Source organism: Cynocephalus volans, chromosome 8, assembly GCF_027409185.1.
Source record: "Cynocephalus volans isolate mCynVol1 chromosome 8, mCynVol1.pri, whole genome shotgun sequence".
Taxonomy (NCBI): domain Eukaryota; kingdom Metazoa; phylum Chordata; class Mammalia; order Dermoptera; family Cynocephalidae; genus Cynocephalus; species Cynocephalus volans.
In genome coordinates this window covers 18,348,563-18,365,616 of record NC_084467.1, presented here as the reverse complement: position 1 = coordinate 18,365,616, position 17,054 = coordinate 18,348,563, and the positions used below count along the sequence as shown (strand labels likewise).

At 39.1% G+C, this 17,054-nt stretch overlaps 1 protein-coding gene across 3 annotated transcripts in view; it reads left to right on the top strand.

Annotated features, from left to right (window-relative positions):
- Nucleotides 1–8,396: 8,396 nt before the first annotated feature.
- The window catches only part of HNRNPR (heterogeneous nuclear ribonucleoprotein R), a 31,510-nt gene continuing 22,852 nt past the window's right edge, over nucleotides 8,397–17,054 (top strand). The window contains exons 1-4 of one of the 3 annotated variants that reach the window (XM_063105184.1): nucleotides 8,401–8,489; nucleotides 11,693–11,858; nucleotides 14,128–14,246; nucleotides 15,005–15,112. In XM_063105184.1, the coding sequence (XP_062961254.1) occupies nucleotides 11,702–11,858; nucleotides 14,128–14,246; nucleotides 15,005–15,112 (384 nt within the window). In that variant the 5' untranslated portion in view covers nucleotides 8,401–8,489; nucleotides 11,693–11,701. Of the gene's footprint in view, nucleotides 8,490–11,689; nucleotides 11,859–14,127; nucleotides 14,247–15,004; nucleotides 15,113–17,054 lie in introns of all 3 variants that reach the window. The other 2 variants (XM_063105183.1, XM_063105185.1) reach the window with 2 other exon arrangements.

Genomic DNA, 17,054 nt, shown 5'->3' with positions numbered 1-17,054 from the left:
TTGAAGGTTCATAGCTAACTGTTTATCAGCCAAATAAGAGCATAAGCTCCTCATTTACAAAGCTCTCAGGGTCCCGGGTTCAATCAAAGGTCAGACCTCAAGGAGAGGGGGAAGGGGGAAGCAGGCAAAACCGGAAGCCAGCCTTGCTGGCCTACTCCCTAGAACAGCAAGGACTCTGTCAGCTTGCTATTCAATATCCTACACCCTAGGGTATGGGGGGCATGGACAGAGCTTGGACCTGCAGGTTGGGTTGCCACATATGGGGCATGAGCATCCTCCTGGAATGGGACAGAAACAGAATAGGAAAAGAAGGGAGCTGGCTTCCATCTGTGCTCTTGCTTTAGTCCTGGTTTCTTTTTTTTTTTTTTTTTTTGGTCGTTTTTTCGTGACCGGCACTCAGCCAGTGAGTGCACTGGTCAGTCCTATATAGGATCCGAACCCGCGGCGGGAGCGTGGCTGCGCTGCCAGCGCAGCACTCTACCAAGTGCGCCACGGGCTCGGCCCTAGTCCTGGTTTCTAGGTATACTATCAAACACTTTCATGAGTGATTTATGATAAAGAGTCAGAATGTATGAAATCCAGATTTCTGAGGTAAGTAATTTGTTAGATAGACAAGTATCAGGACACACTAAAAGGGGGATTTCTGGGCTGAGGATAAAGATTACAAGTGAATTAAGTCATTTAACAAGGATTTGTTGAGCACCAACTTATGTGCCTGGCATAAGACTGAGCAAGACAGGGCCGACCCCGTGGCTCACTCGGGAGAGTGTGGCGCTGGGAGTGCAGCAGCGCTCCGGCTGCGGGTTCAGATCCTATATAGGGATGGCCAGTGCGCTCACTGGCTGAGCACAGGAGGGTTGCGATCCCCTTACTGGTCACAAAAAAAAAAAAAAAAGACTGAGCGAGACAAAGATTCAGCCCTTATTGAAGTTGTATTTTGGTGAGGGAGATGGACAGTAAACAAAGACATAAATAATGTTAGGTGATAAGAGCTCTGAAGAAAAAGAAGAGTGAATGGGGACTGCCTTTAGCTAGGGTGGTCATGGAAAACCTCTCTAAAGAGGTGACATTTCAGCAGTGTTCTGAATGAATTGTCAGGATAGCTGGGCGGGGGAAGTATTCTAGGTACTCAATTAACTGAAGAGCAAATTAAAGGTGCTGAGGCAGCAGATGGCACACTGGAGGAATGGCATGTGGGCGGTCGGTATGGGTGGGACTCAGTGAAGAAGGGATTGAGTGGTAGGAGATAAAAATCATCTTTAGATACTAGTCCTTGAATTTGAGCATACATTCATATGCCCAGCAGGCAGTTGGAAACAAGCCCAAAGCTCAGGTCCAAAAATGATACTGTAGATAAAGAAATGGGAATAGCTAATATGGAGATGGAAGTAGTAAAAATCATGTGAATGAACGAGATGACCCTGACAGAGCATGAGAACAGTGTCAAGGATGGAATCCTGGGAACACCAACGATGGGCAGAGGAGAGGACCCAGAAGGAAGTATTACAGAACCCAGAGAAGAACTAGGAGAGGAGAGTAGCAGCACCAAGGCCTTGGCGTAAGTCAAGATGTCCAAATGCAGCTAAGATGTCTAGGGAGATAATGGTATCTGAGTCTCTTTGTGAATGGAAAAGCTCTAAGTATAAGGTAGTATTGTTATTATTATCATTAGAGAGCGCTTGCCGCCTTCTTCCAATGGATATTTTAACTTAATGGTAATGATTATATATAGTCTATTAAAAACCAATTCTTACTATTTTATTGAATTTTCAAAACATACACAAGTTATACTGAGTGCTGTTATTACTCCATGGCACACTGGTGTTGGGAACAGGACTTACAATCCCTGTAGAATCTGATTTGTAGAACTGTATATTTAACTTGTGTATTTGAATATGGGTAACAATGCTTATTTTAGAATTCTATTGGATTTTAGTTAAAAGCTTACACTAACACCTCCATAAAAGATTTTTGACATATGGTTCTTCTGCCTGTCGACAGGGAAGATTTAAAATAATTAGAACTCAATAGAGTTACATACAATAGTCTCCTAGAATTTGATTTCTGGAACTTAGGTGACAGGCACTGCTGCTGCTGCCTGTGCCTGTCTCTTTTAAACAGCTGCAGAGTTCAGTGTCAGTGGATGGGTGCACCAAGGTCCTGGTGATGGATTGCCAGGGAATTCCACTGTTGTCAAGTGGAAGAATGTAGTGACCAAGTGTGTTCAGCACAATTTTTTTTTTTTTTTTTTTTTTTTTTTTTGGTGGCTGGCTGGTACAAGGATCAAACCATGGCCCTTGGTGTTATCAGCACCACACTCTAACCAACAGAGCTAACAGGCCAGCCCCTCAACACTCTTAAGCTGGATTTAACAATCCTAACTACTTAAAAGTTGATTCTTGCTTTCTTGAGTTTGATTGGAGGATTAGAAGGTTGGAAAGGAGAGCTCACTTTGCTATTTTTTTTTTTTTTTGCTTTTTCCATTATCCCTCAATAGAAACCAAGGAGCATGGAGATCTCACATGAAAAATTAAGGACTAAAAGAACTTCAAACTCAGAGCCTACATGGCTGATCTGGTGGTAGTGGGTTATTGGAACTTATTAACAATAGTTCCACTAAAGTTGGTATACAACTCCCCACTGCTAAATTTGACTGACTTAAAAAAAATCAGAGCCTACGAGCATAAGGTTTGGGAATATGAAGGCTTAAAAAGAGATGGGTTTAACTTTACTGGTTTTCGTTAATCTCTTCTGGCTGTGTAGTATAATGTGATTAAGAGAATAAAATTATAGTTACACCAGATTTTGAGTTCCAGCTCTGATTTGGGCCTTAGTCTCTTCATCTGCAAAAGGGAAATAATATTTTTGGTACTTTCCTCATGTATTATATCATTTAATGCTCAATACAATTGGCATTGTAGGTGTAACATGGTAAGTGGTTAACAAATATTAACTAGTATGAAGTTCAAAGGGTTAAACCTTTTTTATTTTCAGGGTTTTTTTTTTTTTTTATTCTTCTTAGGGTATCATCTTTATGAAACATTTTCTTTTTTCTTTCTTTTCTTTTCTGTTTTTTTTTTTTTTTTTTTTTTTTTTTTGCAGCTGGTCAGTACAGGGATTGAACCCTGGACCTTGGTGTTATCAGCACCATGCTTTAACCAACTAAGTTAACCGGCTGAGACATTTTTTTTTTCTAACAAACCTACCTAAAAGATTATTGCTCTCCAAAGTTGAGACCTTGTGAGGCCACAATTTTCTTCTTAGATACTGTCATTTATCAGAACAAGTTAAAATTGCTTTGTGAAGCCAATTTGCAAAGCATACAAAGAAAATGTTCTCATCTTATATCCCAGCAGGCTTCGGACCCTAGATAGTATTTTTTAACTCATTCATCAGATTGATCATAATATTTTTTGTTTGTTTTTGTTGTTTTTTGATCCTAAGCCTTGACTTGGTGGTGTCAGCACCACGCTCTCCCCAGTGAGCTAACCGGCCATCCCTATATAGGGATCTGAACCTGTGGCCTTGGTGTTATCAGCACCACACTCTCCAAAGTGAGCCACGGGCTGGCCCTCATAATGATTTTTTGACTGGTAAAAATATGTACCTTCTACATGTAAGGAATCTGCCAACACTGAGACTACAGGTGAAAAGTAGCTTGGTGAAGTAGCTTCCGAGTTACATAGACCTGTGTTTGAGTCTTAGTTGAGCTGTGAGGCATGGCTGTGAACAAATGTTTTAACCTCTCTGAGCCTTATTTCCTCAAAGAAATGGGATACTATTACTAAGGTTTCAGGTTTCTTATTCATCGTATCAGAAATCTTCTTTGCCAGATTCTTCTGAGCCTTCTACCACACGAGCCTTGCCTGTTCCATATAAGGATCAACAATAGCACATGTAGAACAGTTGGCAAACAAAAGAGAAAAAATAAAGAAATAAAAAAAGAACAAAGAAAAAAAAAACAAAAAAAAAAGAAAAGGATAAAAGATAAAATAGAACACGACACACAGTAGGAGCTGAAAAAAAAAAAAGGTAGTGATGATTGTTTACAATGATGTGCCACTAAGATGGAAATATACTTTCTTTCCATTTTATTTTATTTTATTTATTTTTTAAAAAGATGACCTGTAAGGGGATCTTAACCCTTCACTTGGTGTTGTCAGCACCACATTCTCCCAAGTGAGCTAACTGGCCATCCCTATATAGGGATCCAAACCCACGGCCTTGGTGTTATCAGCACCACACTCTCCCAAGTGAGCCACGGGCCGGCCCTTTTCTTTCTATTTTAAAATGGCTTTGATAGGACTGAGCCCGTGGCTCACTCGGGAGAGTGTGGCGCTGGGAGCGCCGAGGCCGCGGGTTCAGATCCCATATAGGGATGGCCGGTTTGCTCACTGGGTGAGCGTGGTGCTGACAACACCAAGTCAAGGGTTAAGATCCCCTTACCGGTCATCTTTTGAAAAAAAATAAAAATAAAAAAATAAAATGGCTTTGATAAATTTGAGAACTAGAAGGGAATTCAGTGAGCCAGCTCAAGGATAATCTTCAAAAGAAAAAAATGGTACAAAAATGATGATAAAGCAGGCATGCAACAACATCTTGGGGTAAGTCAACTACAAGCTATTGCAAATAATCCACGTGGCACTTTTTTCATTTTCATTTTTAATTTTTTTGGTGGCTGGCTGGTATAGGGATCCAAATCTGTGATTTTGGTGTTAAAAGGCTGAGCTCTAACCAACTGAGCTAGCTGGCCACTCCTGTTTTGTTTTGAAAAAGCATCATTTGGAGCCGGCCCGTGGCTCACTTGGGAGAGTGCGGTGCTGGTAACACCAAGGCCATGGGTTTGGATTCTATATAGGGATGGCCGATTAGCTCACTGAGCGTGGTGCTGACAACACCAAGCCAAGGGTTAAGATCCCCTTACCGGTCATCTTTTTTTTTTTTTAAAGGCATCATTTTAGGAGGTATAAATGAAAGACACACAGCCCTTAGCCCTTAGTCAGTCTTGGCTGGAGCACCATCATTTTGGCAAGTGACTTAAAATAATAAAACTTATTAAAGTTTAATGAAGAAAAAAAGCAGTTTTACTTGACAATGGGAGAATTCAAGGTAGAACTGACATTTTCAAGTACAGCTAGGTAGAGGATTTTTGGCACCGAAATGTCAGCAAGGGTTGGTTGTTGATGCCATTTCCACTAACACTCTACACAGTGGTCTTTATTCATTTTCCATTTCCTCATTTCTCTCTCCTCTTTCTTCTTTTCTACATTGTTTCTTTTTTCCCTTTCCCTTGCCTGTGTCTTTGAAGTGTGGCTATTTATCCCTATTAGTGGCAAATGAAAGCTTTTGAAGAGACTGAATTGATGTAATCTTGTTTGGAGTCTGAAAAATAGACTAAATGCTTCTTTTAGCATCATGAAAAGGACAAACAAGACAAAGATTAATCTGAGGATCCAGTAAGAAGGTTTGGTAACTTTAAACATTCTCTGTTACTTCAGGTCGTAAATAGTAAAAAGCAAAGCTTAACTTTGAATATTCTGGTGCCCAGTTGAATATTCAAATTGAATAAGCTTCAATTTGAATATTCAGTTGTTGTAAGAAGCAAAAGCATATTTATTGTCATATCAACTCAGATCACATATTTGGTCTGTGACAGAGAAGGGTTGTACAAGGGCCTGGCTGGACCGTTAAATAATTTCAAAAGACTAGGGATATAGCTGGATCTCCCTTAGCAAGCCATTGTTCTGTTTATACTTGTCCTACCTTGTCAGCTAGAATGTAAGCTCTTAGAGGACAAAGAGTATATTTTATTCATTTTATACTCTTTTTTTTTTTTGGTGGTTGGCTGGTATGGAGATCTGAACCCTTGATCTTGGTGTTATCAGCACCATGCTGTACCAACACAAGCTACCAATTGAGCTAACCAGCCAACCCCTATACTTTCTACTCTTAACACAATGATTTGTATATAGAGGTCATGCAATGAATATTTTTGGAATAGTGAATTCATGAATACCTATATAATTTTTTTTTTTTTTTTTTTTTTGGCGGCTGGCTGGCATATAATTTTTTTGATGACCATACTTTCTAAATAAAAAAGTCAAGATACATGGTCTGAGAAGGTGGCGTATACCTATGAGGACTGTGTGGTAGAGTGCTTGAAATAGCCCAGAAAATAGTGGGTTATAGAATCTTTTAAAATTACAGTATCTAGCCTAGGAGTTCTTATCCTGTGGCCAATGGACTTGAAGGGAGTCTCTAAATAGAATTCAGGGATCCTTCAACTTGGTTGTGAAAAAAATAACATCTTTGTTTTCATCAATGTCCAACTGAAATTTACCATTTATTTTTCTTTGTGAATGTAGGCAACAAACCACAGTAGAATTAGTGATACCTTTCACTCTCTCACCAATAGAAATCAAACATTTTCATATCACATTATAGTTGTCATGGATTTCTTGAAACATCTCATCACCTTAAAATTTCAGTAGTTATTAGAACTGCTGCAGGACCTTGATATTTAAGGTGTTAATAAAGAAAAAGATTACTATATCACCAATTTGTTTTTTAAACATATTTACTGGGCCGAGCCCGTGGCGCACCCGGTAGAGTGCTGCGCTGAGAGCGCAGCGACGCTCCCGCTGCGGGTTCGGATCCTATATAGGACTGGCCGGTGCACTCACTGGCTGAGTGCCAGTCACGAAAAAGACAAAAAAAAAAAAAAAAAAAAACATATTTACTAATTGTATTTCGATATAAAGTTTGTTTTATTTGTTTTTTTGGTAATGCTATGTATTTTTTGTATTTAAAAACCCAGATAGCTTTTACCAGACTTCCAAATGGCAGGAAAGGTTAATTTCACCTGTTTGCTTTCACTTTTTTTGTTGTTGTTGGCGACTGGCCACTTAGGGGATCTGAACCACAAAATAGGATAAGAACCCTGGGGCTAGAGGCAGATTTATGTAAAGGTGATAACGTTTAAGCTTCAGGGTCATTCCCTTTAAAAAATTTTTTTTTCTTTTTTGTGGTGGCAGGCCCGTACATGGATGGAATCCTGGACCTTGGTGTTACCAGCACCACGCTCTAACCACCAACTGAGCTAACCAGCCAGCCCAGGGTCCTTGATTTCTATAAAATCCTTCCAAAACTCTGTTCCTAAATTTGTATTTGTCATTTTTTTTCTTAAGGATCCCAGCATTTCTGTTAAGTTTCATACCCCATCCATAAAACTTAGAACCACCGGTTTAGCTCGGTACTGAGCACATAATAAGCTCTCAATAATTAAGTTTTGGTTTATAGATTCTGAGAAATTTAATGATCCTCCAGTGCATCAGGAAATCCTGCAGACCACTGCTGACCTTCTCCACTCCCTAAGGGTGAGGTTGGGGCTGGGAAAGAAGGGCTGGCTCTACAGAAAGTGAGTTTAGAGGGTTTCTGCGGGATGAGATAGGTTTGGATTAAGTTAAGGACAAGGAAGAAATCAGTAAGAGTGGAAGGTGAGAAACAGATTTAGGAATCACAAAAATTAGTCTCCTTTGGGAATTAACTGACTCTTTTGGCTTTATAGATGGATATCTCTGCCCTGCTACTTTGCGAAAATCAATTAGCTCCAAACCCTGTGGGGGGAAAAGGTCCCTATTCTGTTACTTGTGTTACACATTGCTGTTTAGTCATGTCCACTTCAGCAATTTCCCTCCCAGTCTGAGCTGAAACCAACGATGTATGGAAGAGAGGAGCCAGGGAGGGAAGGAGACAGTTTTCTGATCGTTCCAAGGGAAGATCTTCTTACAAAAGTCTCCAGCAAAACGACGAGGCGAAGCATCTTTAAACCGTGTTGTATCTACAGCCAAAAAAAATGACCTAGAGTGTCCCGGACGCGTGGCGATGGGCGTGTCTGGGGCGAACGCTGGCCGCGGACGCGCAAGGGAGGATTGGGGGGCACGGCGGCGCCGGCCACCCGACGGGAGCGCCACGGCAGAGCCGGGCAGGCGCGGACACAGGGGGCGGGGCTCCGGAGGCGGCCACGCGGCGGCAGGCCCATATAATCGGCCTCGCACGGGCAGCAAACGAGGAGGGAGGAGCTTCGGCCACCCAAGGCCTGGTGCCCCGTAGCCTCGCGGATACCTGGGGTTTCCACCGCAGACCCCTTTGTGTGCCTGCCCCCGCCCCGGAGGCGACCCAGCCACTGGCGCTGAGTACCCTCATTGGCTCAGCCGACGGCTTCATCGATTGGCTCTCGAGTCGTCCGGCGTGGTAGGCTTCGCCTCGCTACTATTGGTCGCCTGAGCTGCCTGTCAGGCTGCCTCGCGAAGTGATTGCCCGGCAGCTCGGAGTCCCTGGAAGCAGTTCCGGGAAACCCCGCGTGCTGCCGGGATCGCATCTCTGTCTGTGTGGGGGGGAGGGGGTGGCGCGCGCGCCATTTCTAGTCGTTTTCAAAGCGCCTCGCGCTGATTCTCACGGGCTCGGTCGTCAGCCTCTGCTCTGCCCTGGTGAGTCTCGCGCCGGCCCGTAGGGGGGAGAGGCCAGGAGCCCCGATCCGACCCGACTCGGCTCGGCGCCTTGCCCCTAGTTTCGTTTTCGCTCCAAAGTCCCGGGGTGGGGGTGGGGATGGGCTGGGGGCGGCTTCTGCCTCGTCCGGCCGCGCAGCTGCGGACCTCGACCCGCTGAGGCGCCTCTCCGCCCTTGCTCATCCTCTCCTGCTCCTCCAACCCCGTCCCATGGTCTGGCCCGCTGGGCACCTTCCACGCGGCCTTGCCAGGGCCGGCCGTGCTTTTCCCGCCTCCGCCCGCCGCTCCACGCGGCCCGGCCCGGCGGAGGGCCTGAGGCGCCCACGGCCCCATCGCTTCTCCCTGCCGGAGCCACTTCTCTCCCGTCTCGGCCGGCCTCGCCACGAGTAGGATGTGTTGATAATCGGCACGGGCCTGAGGGGGTGGGGTGGGCAGAAGGCGGAGTGCAAATCCCAGGGTTACCTGAGCTGGGAGAAAACTTTTGTGTGAGCAGAAGCCTAAAGGTCGATTTGTGTGGGACGCCTCCTTCCCCTCCTCCATTCTGCATGCTGCGAGCCGAGATTTGAAGGAAAAAATGACTACTAGAGGCCGTGAGACTTAGGCTTCAAGCAGCGCCTGAGACACATAATTCTGAAAATGTCATAGGCTCACTAAATTGGAAAAGGCTGGTTTTTTTCCTGTACGGTAGTAACCGTATTGCCAAAATTTAAAAATTAAAGCCGAGGGGTTCTTGAAAGGTTCAGTCCTTTCACACTACCTATTTGAGATTTTTGCTGTCCTCAAGAGGCTTGAATTTATCTCATGAGTCAGTCGTAGGATAAGGGATTGACACTCTTAAGCCATGAGATAAACGTTAGTTTTCATTTCGTTGGTTCTTTTAAAAGCCCGTCTCTTAATATGAAGAATTTGCACGAACATGTTCAGAAAAAGTCAGGGAGGAGCTAGTGTTGACTTCCCAAATCTCCCAGCAGCCCTTTTAAATCTTACTTAAATTTCTACATTTTGCAGAAAAGTTTGGATCAAATGACTCCAGTCATATTAGTATATTTGCTGCATCCAGAAATATGGTTTGGCTGTGTGGCATTGTGTTGAATTGACATGAGTTTTAAATGGTCCCGTATGACATAAAAGCCTTTTTTAAATGGGCATTTTGTATTAATCTTGAAGAGAGAGGTTTTTCCTTGATCTGAAGGTTTTATTTTTCTGGAATCCAATTATTTTGTTTTTTGTTAAAGTTTACAAACTTTTTTTGAAAATTTTAACCATTTTCAATATCAACTTGTAGAGCCTTTGCAATGAAATAGTAGTCAAATATTTCGTCTTGTGCTTAATACACAACTTGTCTTTTTACTTTACACATACTTAAAAATAAAACCCACCTTAACAGATGTTCATTGAACTTTTCTGTTAAAAATTTGCCTCTTTTCTGTGACTAATAGTATTCCCAGGAGCAATGCCGTAAGGGTCTTGTGGCACTGAGAACTTTTGAGTTCTGACGATCTTATCGTTAAGTATTTAGGGGTGGGGGAGCATGGGAACACAGAACCATATATGTTCACAAAGAGATTTTGGATTTTATGATGCATCTTGATAGAAATAGGTTGTATTAATCAGTAAACGTATTCATTTCACACGGTGTAGTTTCTTGATCAAACATTGCCAGTTTCGGATGTTTCCGTTTTTGCTGGTTCATCAAAATTTAAGGCTTGCCTTGAGAAAAATTTATCCACTCAGTTTAATTTAACCACAGTCTGCGTCTACATAGACATGAGAGGGCCATCAAGTCTTAATAATGTTTTGTAATCGTGAGAAGTCATGATATTGTTTATCTTATTTTCAGAGTAACCCTTTCTGCATTTTTCTTTCTTCCTACTCTTTATTACCACCTTCCCCTCTTGGTCTTCCTCTCTTAGATTAATTTCAACTAAATGTCAGTGGACTTTGAAATGAAAAGAAGTTGGTTTAAGCCAGAAAACTGCACCTGGTGCATTTGCACAGTGTTTGATAAGCAGTCTGGAAGTGTGGTTGTCTTAGTGCTTTTAGGAGACTTGTGTTTTCCTTATAGCTGACTAGGGATCTTGAGTTTCATCAAGAAAAGTAGGCTTTTTCTTGAGATCCACCTTCATGTCTTTTATTTCAGTATGTGTTGCAGTGTCTTTATTCTGCCTATTTATTATCTTTATCACATTATAATTTCACCACAGACGAATGCACTTTAACTTTAATTCCCTGGCTTTTGAGGCAGTATAGAGACTGGCCTGGTATGGTTTTATTATTTATTCTCTCTCTCTCTTCAGGGAATTGGTCCATTTCAGCATTACATACAGGCTGAACATACAAAATGATTTTTGGTAGGTTAATCTGAGAGATCTGACCGAAGTTTGTCCAAATTAGGTAATGTTTGTTGAAATTATTTGGAAGAAGTTAGTTGTCTATTCTTCAATGTTTTTGCATCTTTATTTTACTGACAAGAAAAATTCAACATGTACTCATGATTTTTTTTTTTTAAAGCGACTTCAACTATAGCTCACTTATGTGGATTTAAAACAATCATTTAGCTTTTAAACTTGGTCATTTTTTCTTTTAAATCTGTGAATGGGAACAGCAAATTAATTCTAGAACAAAAAATAATGTCAAGTTGCATTTTTATATTTTAAGTGAGATGGAGAAAAACCCAAACCACCAGCGTGTTGAACTAGGACAACAGGGCATTTATTTCACAGCTATATTATATTTGAAGCAGAGCTAGGAAAATGCGAAAGTACTTAAAACTTGGTTAAGTGGTCTGTGGGTGTTCATTCTGTTTTTATACCAAACTTTAAAACTGTAAAAGAATTGAGAGCTGAGAGGCTTTTAGGATTTTGTGGTGATTTGTTGATCTGCTCACCAGGACACAACAGCTGCTTTTGTTAATCAGCAATTCTGCCTTTAGTAAATTAAAGCCTTTATTTACCCTAGTGTACGTGAAGTTCCTTAAAGAGCTAATGCTTCATGTACATTTTATATGGTTTTACAGGATTATTATTGCAAATTTAGGTCAGATGCATCACAAAAGGCATAAAATACTATTTTGATAGAGGTTATTAGCAGCATGTATACAAATTAGTTTAGATAAATCATGCATTGTCCTACAAACTAGTTATTTCTGGCTTAATGTAATATAGCTCCTGAATTTTTTCCAGCAGCATAATAAAATGGCTAATCAGGTGAATGGTAATGCGGTACAGTTAAAAGAAGAGGAAGAACCAATGGATACTTCCAGTGTAACTCACACAGAACACTACAAGACACTGATAGAGGCAGGCCTCCCACAGAAGGTGGCAGAAAGACTTGATGAAATATTTCAGACAGGTATAATATGCATTTCTTGTTTCTGACTGGTTATGAAAGTGAGGGCAAACCACGTTGAATTTTATAGATTTTTAAGGTTTAATAATACTTACTGTTTCTGATCTGTGTAGAGCTGAATGTTTACTTTCCCTTCATTGAGAGCATATTGGGTTTGACTTTGATATTCTTATTTCATTATTTTGAAGACTTCTTAGTGTTGAATATGCAGTCTTAGTTGTTTCAGAACAGTACATCAATTTGTCTTAGATTTACCACTAATTAAAATGTTTCAGCACACCAAATTTTGCATTTTTCTTAATCTGAATCAGTCATCATTTTGCTTTTACTTTTCTACTGTTAGCTTCTTAAAGTGATTGTTAAATTAGCTTAGGTCTGACTAGGTGGCATAATAGGAAACGTTAGACTGTATCGTCTGAAACGATAATAAATGTCAGTCTCCTTGAGAGTTTGTGGCCTGTCTACTTTCTAATAGACAGAAATCCACACCTCTGGGTAATTTGGAAGTTTTTGGTTTGTAACAGCTGTTTTTTTTTTCCAATCCAGAAATCCCATGATCAAGTGCTTAAGCAAATTTGAACATTTTAATATGGTTGGTTGTAAGTGGTTTGAAGTTTTAAAGAGGGAGAGAAATACTTACCCTTAGGGAATGTTGTTCATAAATAAATATGTCCTCCTTTGGGGCCATAGATGGAAACTTTCTTCCTCAGTGTTTTGTGTGCTTATTCAGATTCTGAGAGAGAGAGGATTGAATTATCTCACTTACAAATGTGTCTTAAGTATGGTAGTAACAAATAGCTGTGTTTTTTTGTGTGTGTTTTTGTTTTGTTTTGTTTTTTGTCCTTAAAATTTTTTTAAATCTGGGAAGCTCAGAATAATTTTAGATACTAAAATGACTTATAAAAATAACTCCTGGGTGATGGTCCTATTTGAAAATCAGTCCTCAGGAACTTTCTGTGTCATTCTGCCATAGAAAATTGGCAGTGATCTGCTTAGAGATACTCTCTTGTAGAGTGTTTTGTTATTGATAAGAGGCTGATGGTTTGGGTGTAGGCTTGGATTGACATAATGCATTGATGGGTGGTGTCCTGAGTTGTGGCTTTGGGTGGTGGTATGGAATATTAAGTAAGGAAATCCAATTATTTAGGCATGCTCATTTTGAGCTTTTAAAACCAATCATGGCAACATCTTAAAAACTTTGCAAGTGGCATTACATTTATTTAAAATTTATTTACAGTATGGAATAAAGTTATTTTTGGCTTTACCAAACGAGTCACTTTTGATGTTAGTTCATGTGGCCTTGGGGGTTTTAATCTGCCAACTATTTCCATTTTACTTTGGATCAATTCTGAATTATATTCCTTATATATATAGAGAGAGAAATGTAACACAAACTTGACCGGTTTAAGACATTGTATTTTAAACTTAACAGATGTTCTGTGTGCAGTTAAATATAGTACATATATAGAATGCAGTGCATATATTTTCTGTGTAGTTTACTTGTGAGTCCATAAAGTCTTTATTGCTATTTGGGAAAGACTGTCATTATTGATAGTGTTGTGAATGCCATGACTTCTTTTAAGTCTCAGCTTGTCACCTCAGAAGAACAAAGAATGCTTTAAAATAATACTTTCAGAATTGATTAATCAAGCTGCACTTGCATTTGTAGAAATTAAAATTATGCCTTTCCACATTCTGACTGCAGCAAAGTAGATGCTCAGATAAACAAATGCATTTTAGTTTATCTGTGGTGCTAAGGAGGGAAAGCCTTTAACACTTTTTGGAGAGTGGAAAGAATTATTTGGTAAAGTTGGTTCTCATATTTTCCCCCACCTCTTATGTGGTTAGCAACAACTATAACAGTCCATAATTTGAAGGTTTAACCTTGGGAGATTTACAGTGTATTCCTACTGCTCTAACATAAACCAGAATTTGTTATATTGATGTTTAATTTGTAGTACAGTGTGTACATCAGATTTAACTTCCAAGACTTCCACCTTTTGGGGAGTGGGAAATGGATGTTAGGATGTTTGCTTTTTTTGGAAATGGAGATTAAAATTCATGTTTATAGATGTTGACATTTTTATTTTCAAATTTGTACTCGATCTTTCTATATAGTATTTGTATAGCTGTGTATTTATTTAACATATAGTTAAATAAAAATGTAGTTTGTTAACAATACCATTGAATGTAACAATTCTTGATTAAACATCAGTAGAACAGTTTACTCCTTTGTTGCAATAATGTTTCTCCTTTTCAATTTAATTTTTAGGATTGGTAGCTTATGTCGATCTTGATGAAAGAGCAATTGATGCTCTCAGGGAATTTAATGAAGAAGGAGCTCTGTCTGTACTTCAGCAGTTCAAGGAAAGTGACTTATCACATGTTCAGGTAAGGTCATTACTCAGAAGTATCTTCGAACGATTAAATAAATGATCTGACATTATTCTACTATTGCTTTTTTTTTTTTTCCCCTGCATAGAACTGTTTTTTGTTTGTGACTACCTCTGCTTTAAAAAATTAGTTTAAAGTAACAAAGGTTTGCTTGTGGCAAGGTTTCAGAAGGACAAGTATACAGCAGGTCTCCCCTCTACCCCTTTGTGCAGTAAGTTATTTTAAAAACTTAAAATTAAAGCCAAGTTTTGATGATGATTATTATTAGGTTTCTATATGTTTAAATTGCTCAGATTTTTAAAAACATTTTTGGGTTATCTGATCCTCTTCTGTTATCTTGGAGGGAAATGTAGGTGGTAGGAATAGTTTCAGACTTCTGGCAAAGATAGTCCAGGTGCAGGTAAATATCAACAAATGGAAGACTGTTTTCCCAGGGAAGAAGGTAAGCTCCCTGTCTTCCTGCAGTCTGTTCCAGTCTCTGGTACATTATAATCACTCAGCAAATATTCGTTGAATGAATGAATGAGTAAATATTTTGTTAAAATTCTGGTCTTCTGAAATTTAATTTTATTTATTTTTTCTTTTTTTTGCGGCTGGCTGGTATAGGGATCTGAACCCATGACCTTGGTGTTCATCAAGGCTGTGTGCTCTAACCGCCTGAGCTAACTGGCCAGCCCTAAGTTTAATTATGTATTTGATTTGACCCTTCAGAGATTCCTGGTGATTCTTTTTATTGAATTACTTGTTTGTTCTAGAACAAAAGTGCATTTTTATGTGGAGTTATGAAGACCTACAGGCAAAGAGAGAAACAGGGGAGCAAGGTGCAAGAGTCCACAAAGGGACCTGATGAAGCAAAAATCAAGGTAACACTTGACTTGGGTAGTTGTAATGAAATTAAATTTAATGGTGAGATGAAATGTTCTTTCCGTTCTATAACATTTTTTATAGTTCCTTTTTTTAAACTAGTGTTTAGAAATGAAATCATTTAGGGGAAATTGCATTACAAGAAGAATTTTGGGGGCCACCAACATTCAGTTGTATGTTTGATGTAAAGCCCTAATTCATACTCTTCCTTCAGTCCTTGTTCTTCTGGCCATGAATGACATATGTTTATCATTGCTTCTGATAATAGTTTCCTTGGATTGATCCAGTAGTGTTTCTTGGTTCAATTTCTTTCCAAGCACTTCGTTTCATTTCTTTTGGTAAAGAGGTGTTATAACTGCTTTCCTTCTTTTGAATTTTCATTTACTTACGTTTTTTTATTTGTAAAATGGGAATAGTGATACCCACACTATTGAATACCTCACAGAATTTTTGTGAGGATTAAATAAATTAACATGGGTAAAGCACTTAGAATAATGCCTGGAATATAGCAAGAACTATGTAACTATGAACCATTATTACTGTTATTGTTATTTAGGTAAATTGCTCTGAAAAGTAAATATAAGGCTTTTAAGGAAAGACCAGTGAACCTACCTTAGTCAAATGGATATTGATGTCTTGCTGCAGTGGTAGACTTTTTAATTGAAATAGTTGTTTCATGTTGAAGTTGTCAGTGTAGGTGGTTTATATTTTAGACAGGAAATACAATTTCTAGTTCCTGTCTTGTAACTAACTTATATTGAGTGCCTTTACACCATTTTTTCCTTATCTGTAAAATGGCATAATCTTATTCTTTTAAGATTTTTAAATAATTAAATATGTGAGAATTCTATTTGAGGTAAAAGTCTGTTTTTTAAAAAAATCTTTGAATCGGTCTGTATTATTTCCTTAAAGCTGGCTATTTGCTCTTGGTAATATATATATAGTATTGTATATTATGTATTATACAATCAATATGTAAATATGTAATATACATATTATGTATATATTTTATACATGTTTCTATGTTTAAAAGTAGAGAGCTTTGTTTAAGTCAAAGGTAGAAAAATGGAAGGCCCAAGGCATGAATCCCTGTGGAATCACAGGTTTTGTTGAACTTGATGTCTAAAATCTCTTATTGCTCTAACATTGTGTAATTTTAAAATCTAGAAGGGTAAAATTCTCCCCTTTCTAGATAGATTGCATTTCTTTGTTTGCCATTGTACCTTTGTTCTTTAGGCCATTCATATAAATGTTGCCTCAATTATAACACAAGCTCCATGAGGGCAAGGACATTATCTTCTTTTCTATGATTCTCCTTAATACCTAATAAAATGTTGTGAGGAAGGTTGGTAATCAGGAAACGTAAGGTTTTATTTATTTTTTTGAAACCTGAGTATACTCATTTGGTAATTGGCAAATATTTTTAGTTTATCTTATGTGAGAAATAGTCTGGTTCTTGATAGCAGGAGTACCAAACAAAAGGATCAAACAAAATAAATTTTAAATTGTGAAACTTTGAGTGCAATAGAATATCAGGGTAGGAAGAGATGGATGTGGATAATAATAAATGAGAGAAGCTGCATGAAGGAGCTTCAGAAGTTCCACTTCTGAGTTTTTAAGGATGGAGAACATTTTATTTGATAAGAATCACTGGTGGAAACAAATATGTATGTAAAGGGGACGGGTGAGGAAAGTGGACTAATTGAAGTACAGAGGGTGAAAGATGAGGACTACTATCGTACATAAGTATGAATAGGTAATACAGGGTCAGTTTATGTAGAATTTTTAATCTTTGCTCTTTTTTAAATGCTTCCATCTGTAACAGAAAAGTGAGTGGTATGTGTTTAGAGACAGTTTGCCTACAACTTTTTCCATTAGATGTGTAAAAAGGAGCAGTAAAATTAAGTGGGATCAACATGTGTAGGAGAGGAACCAGTGTGA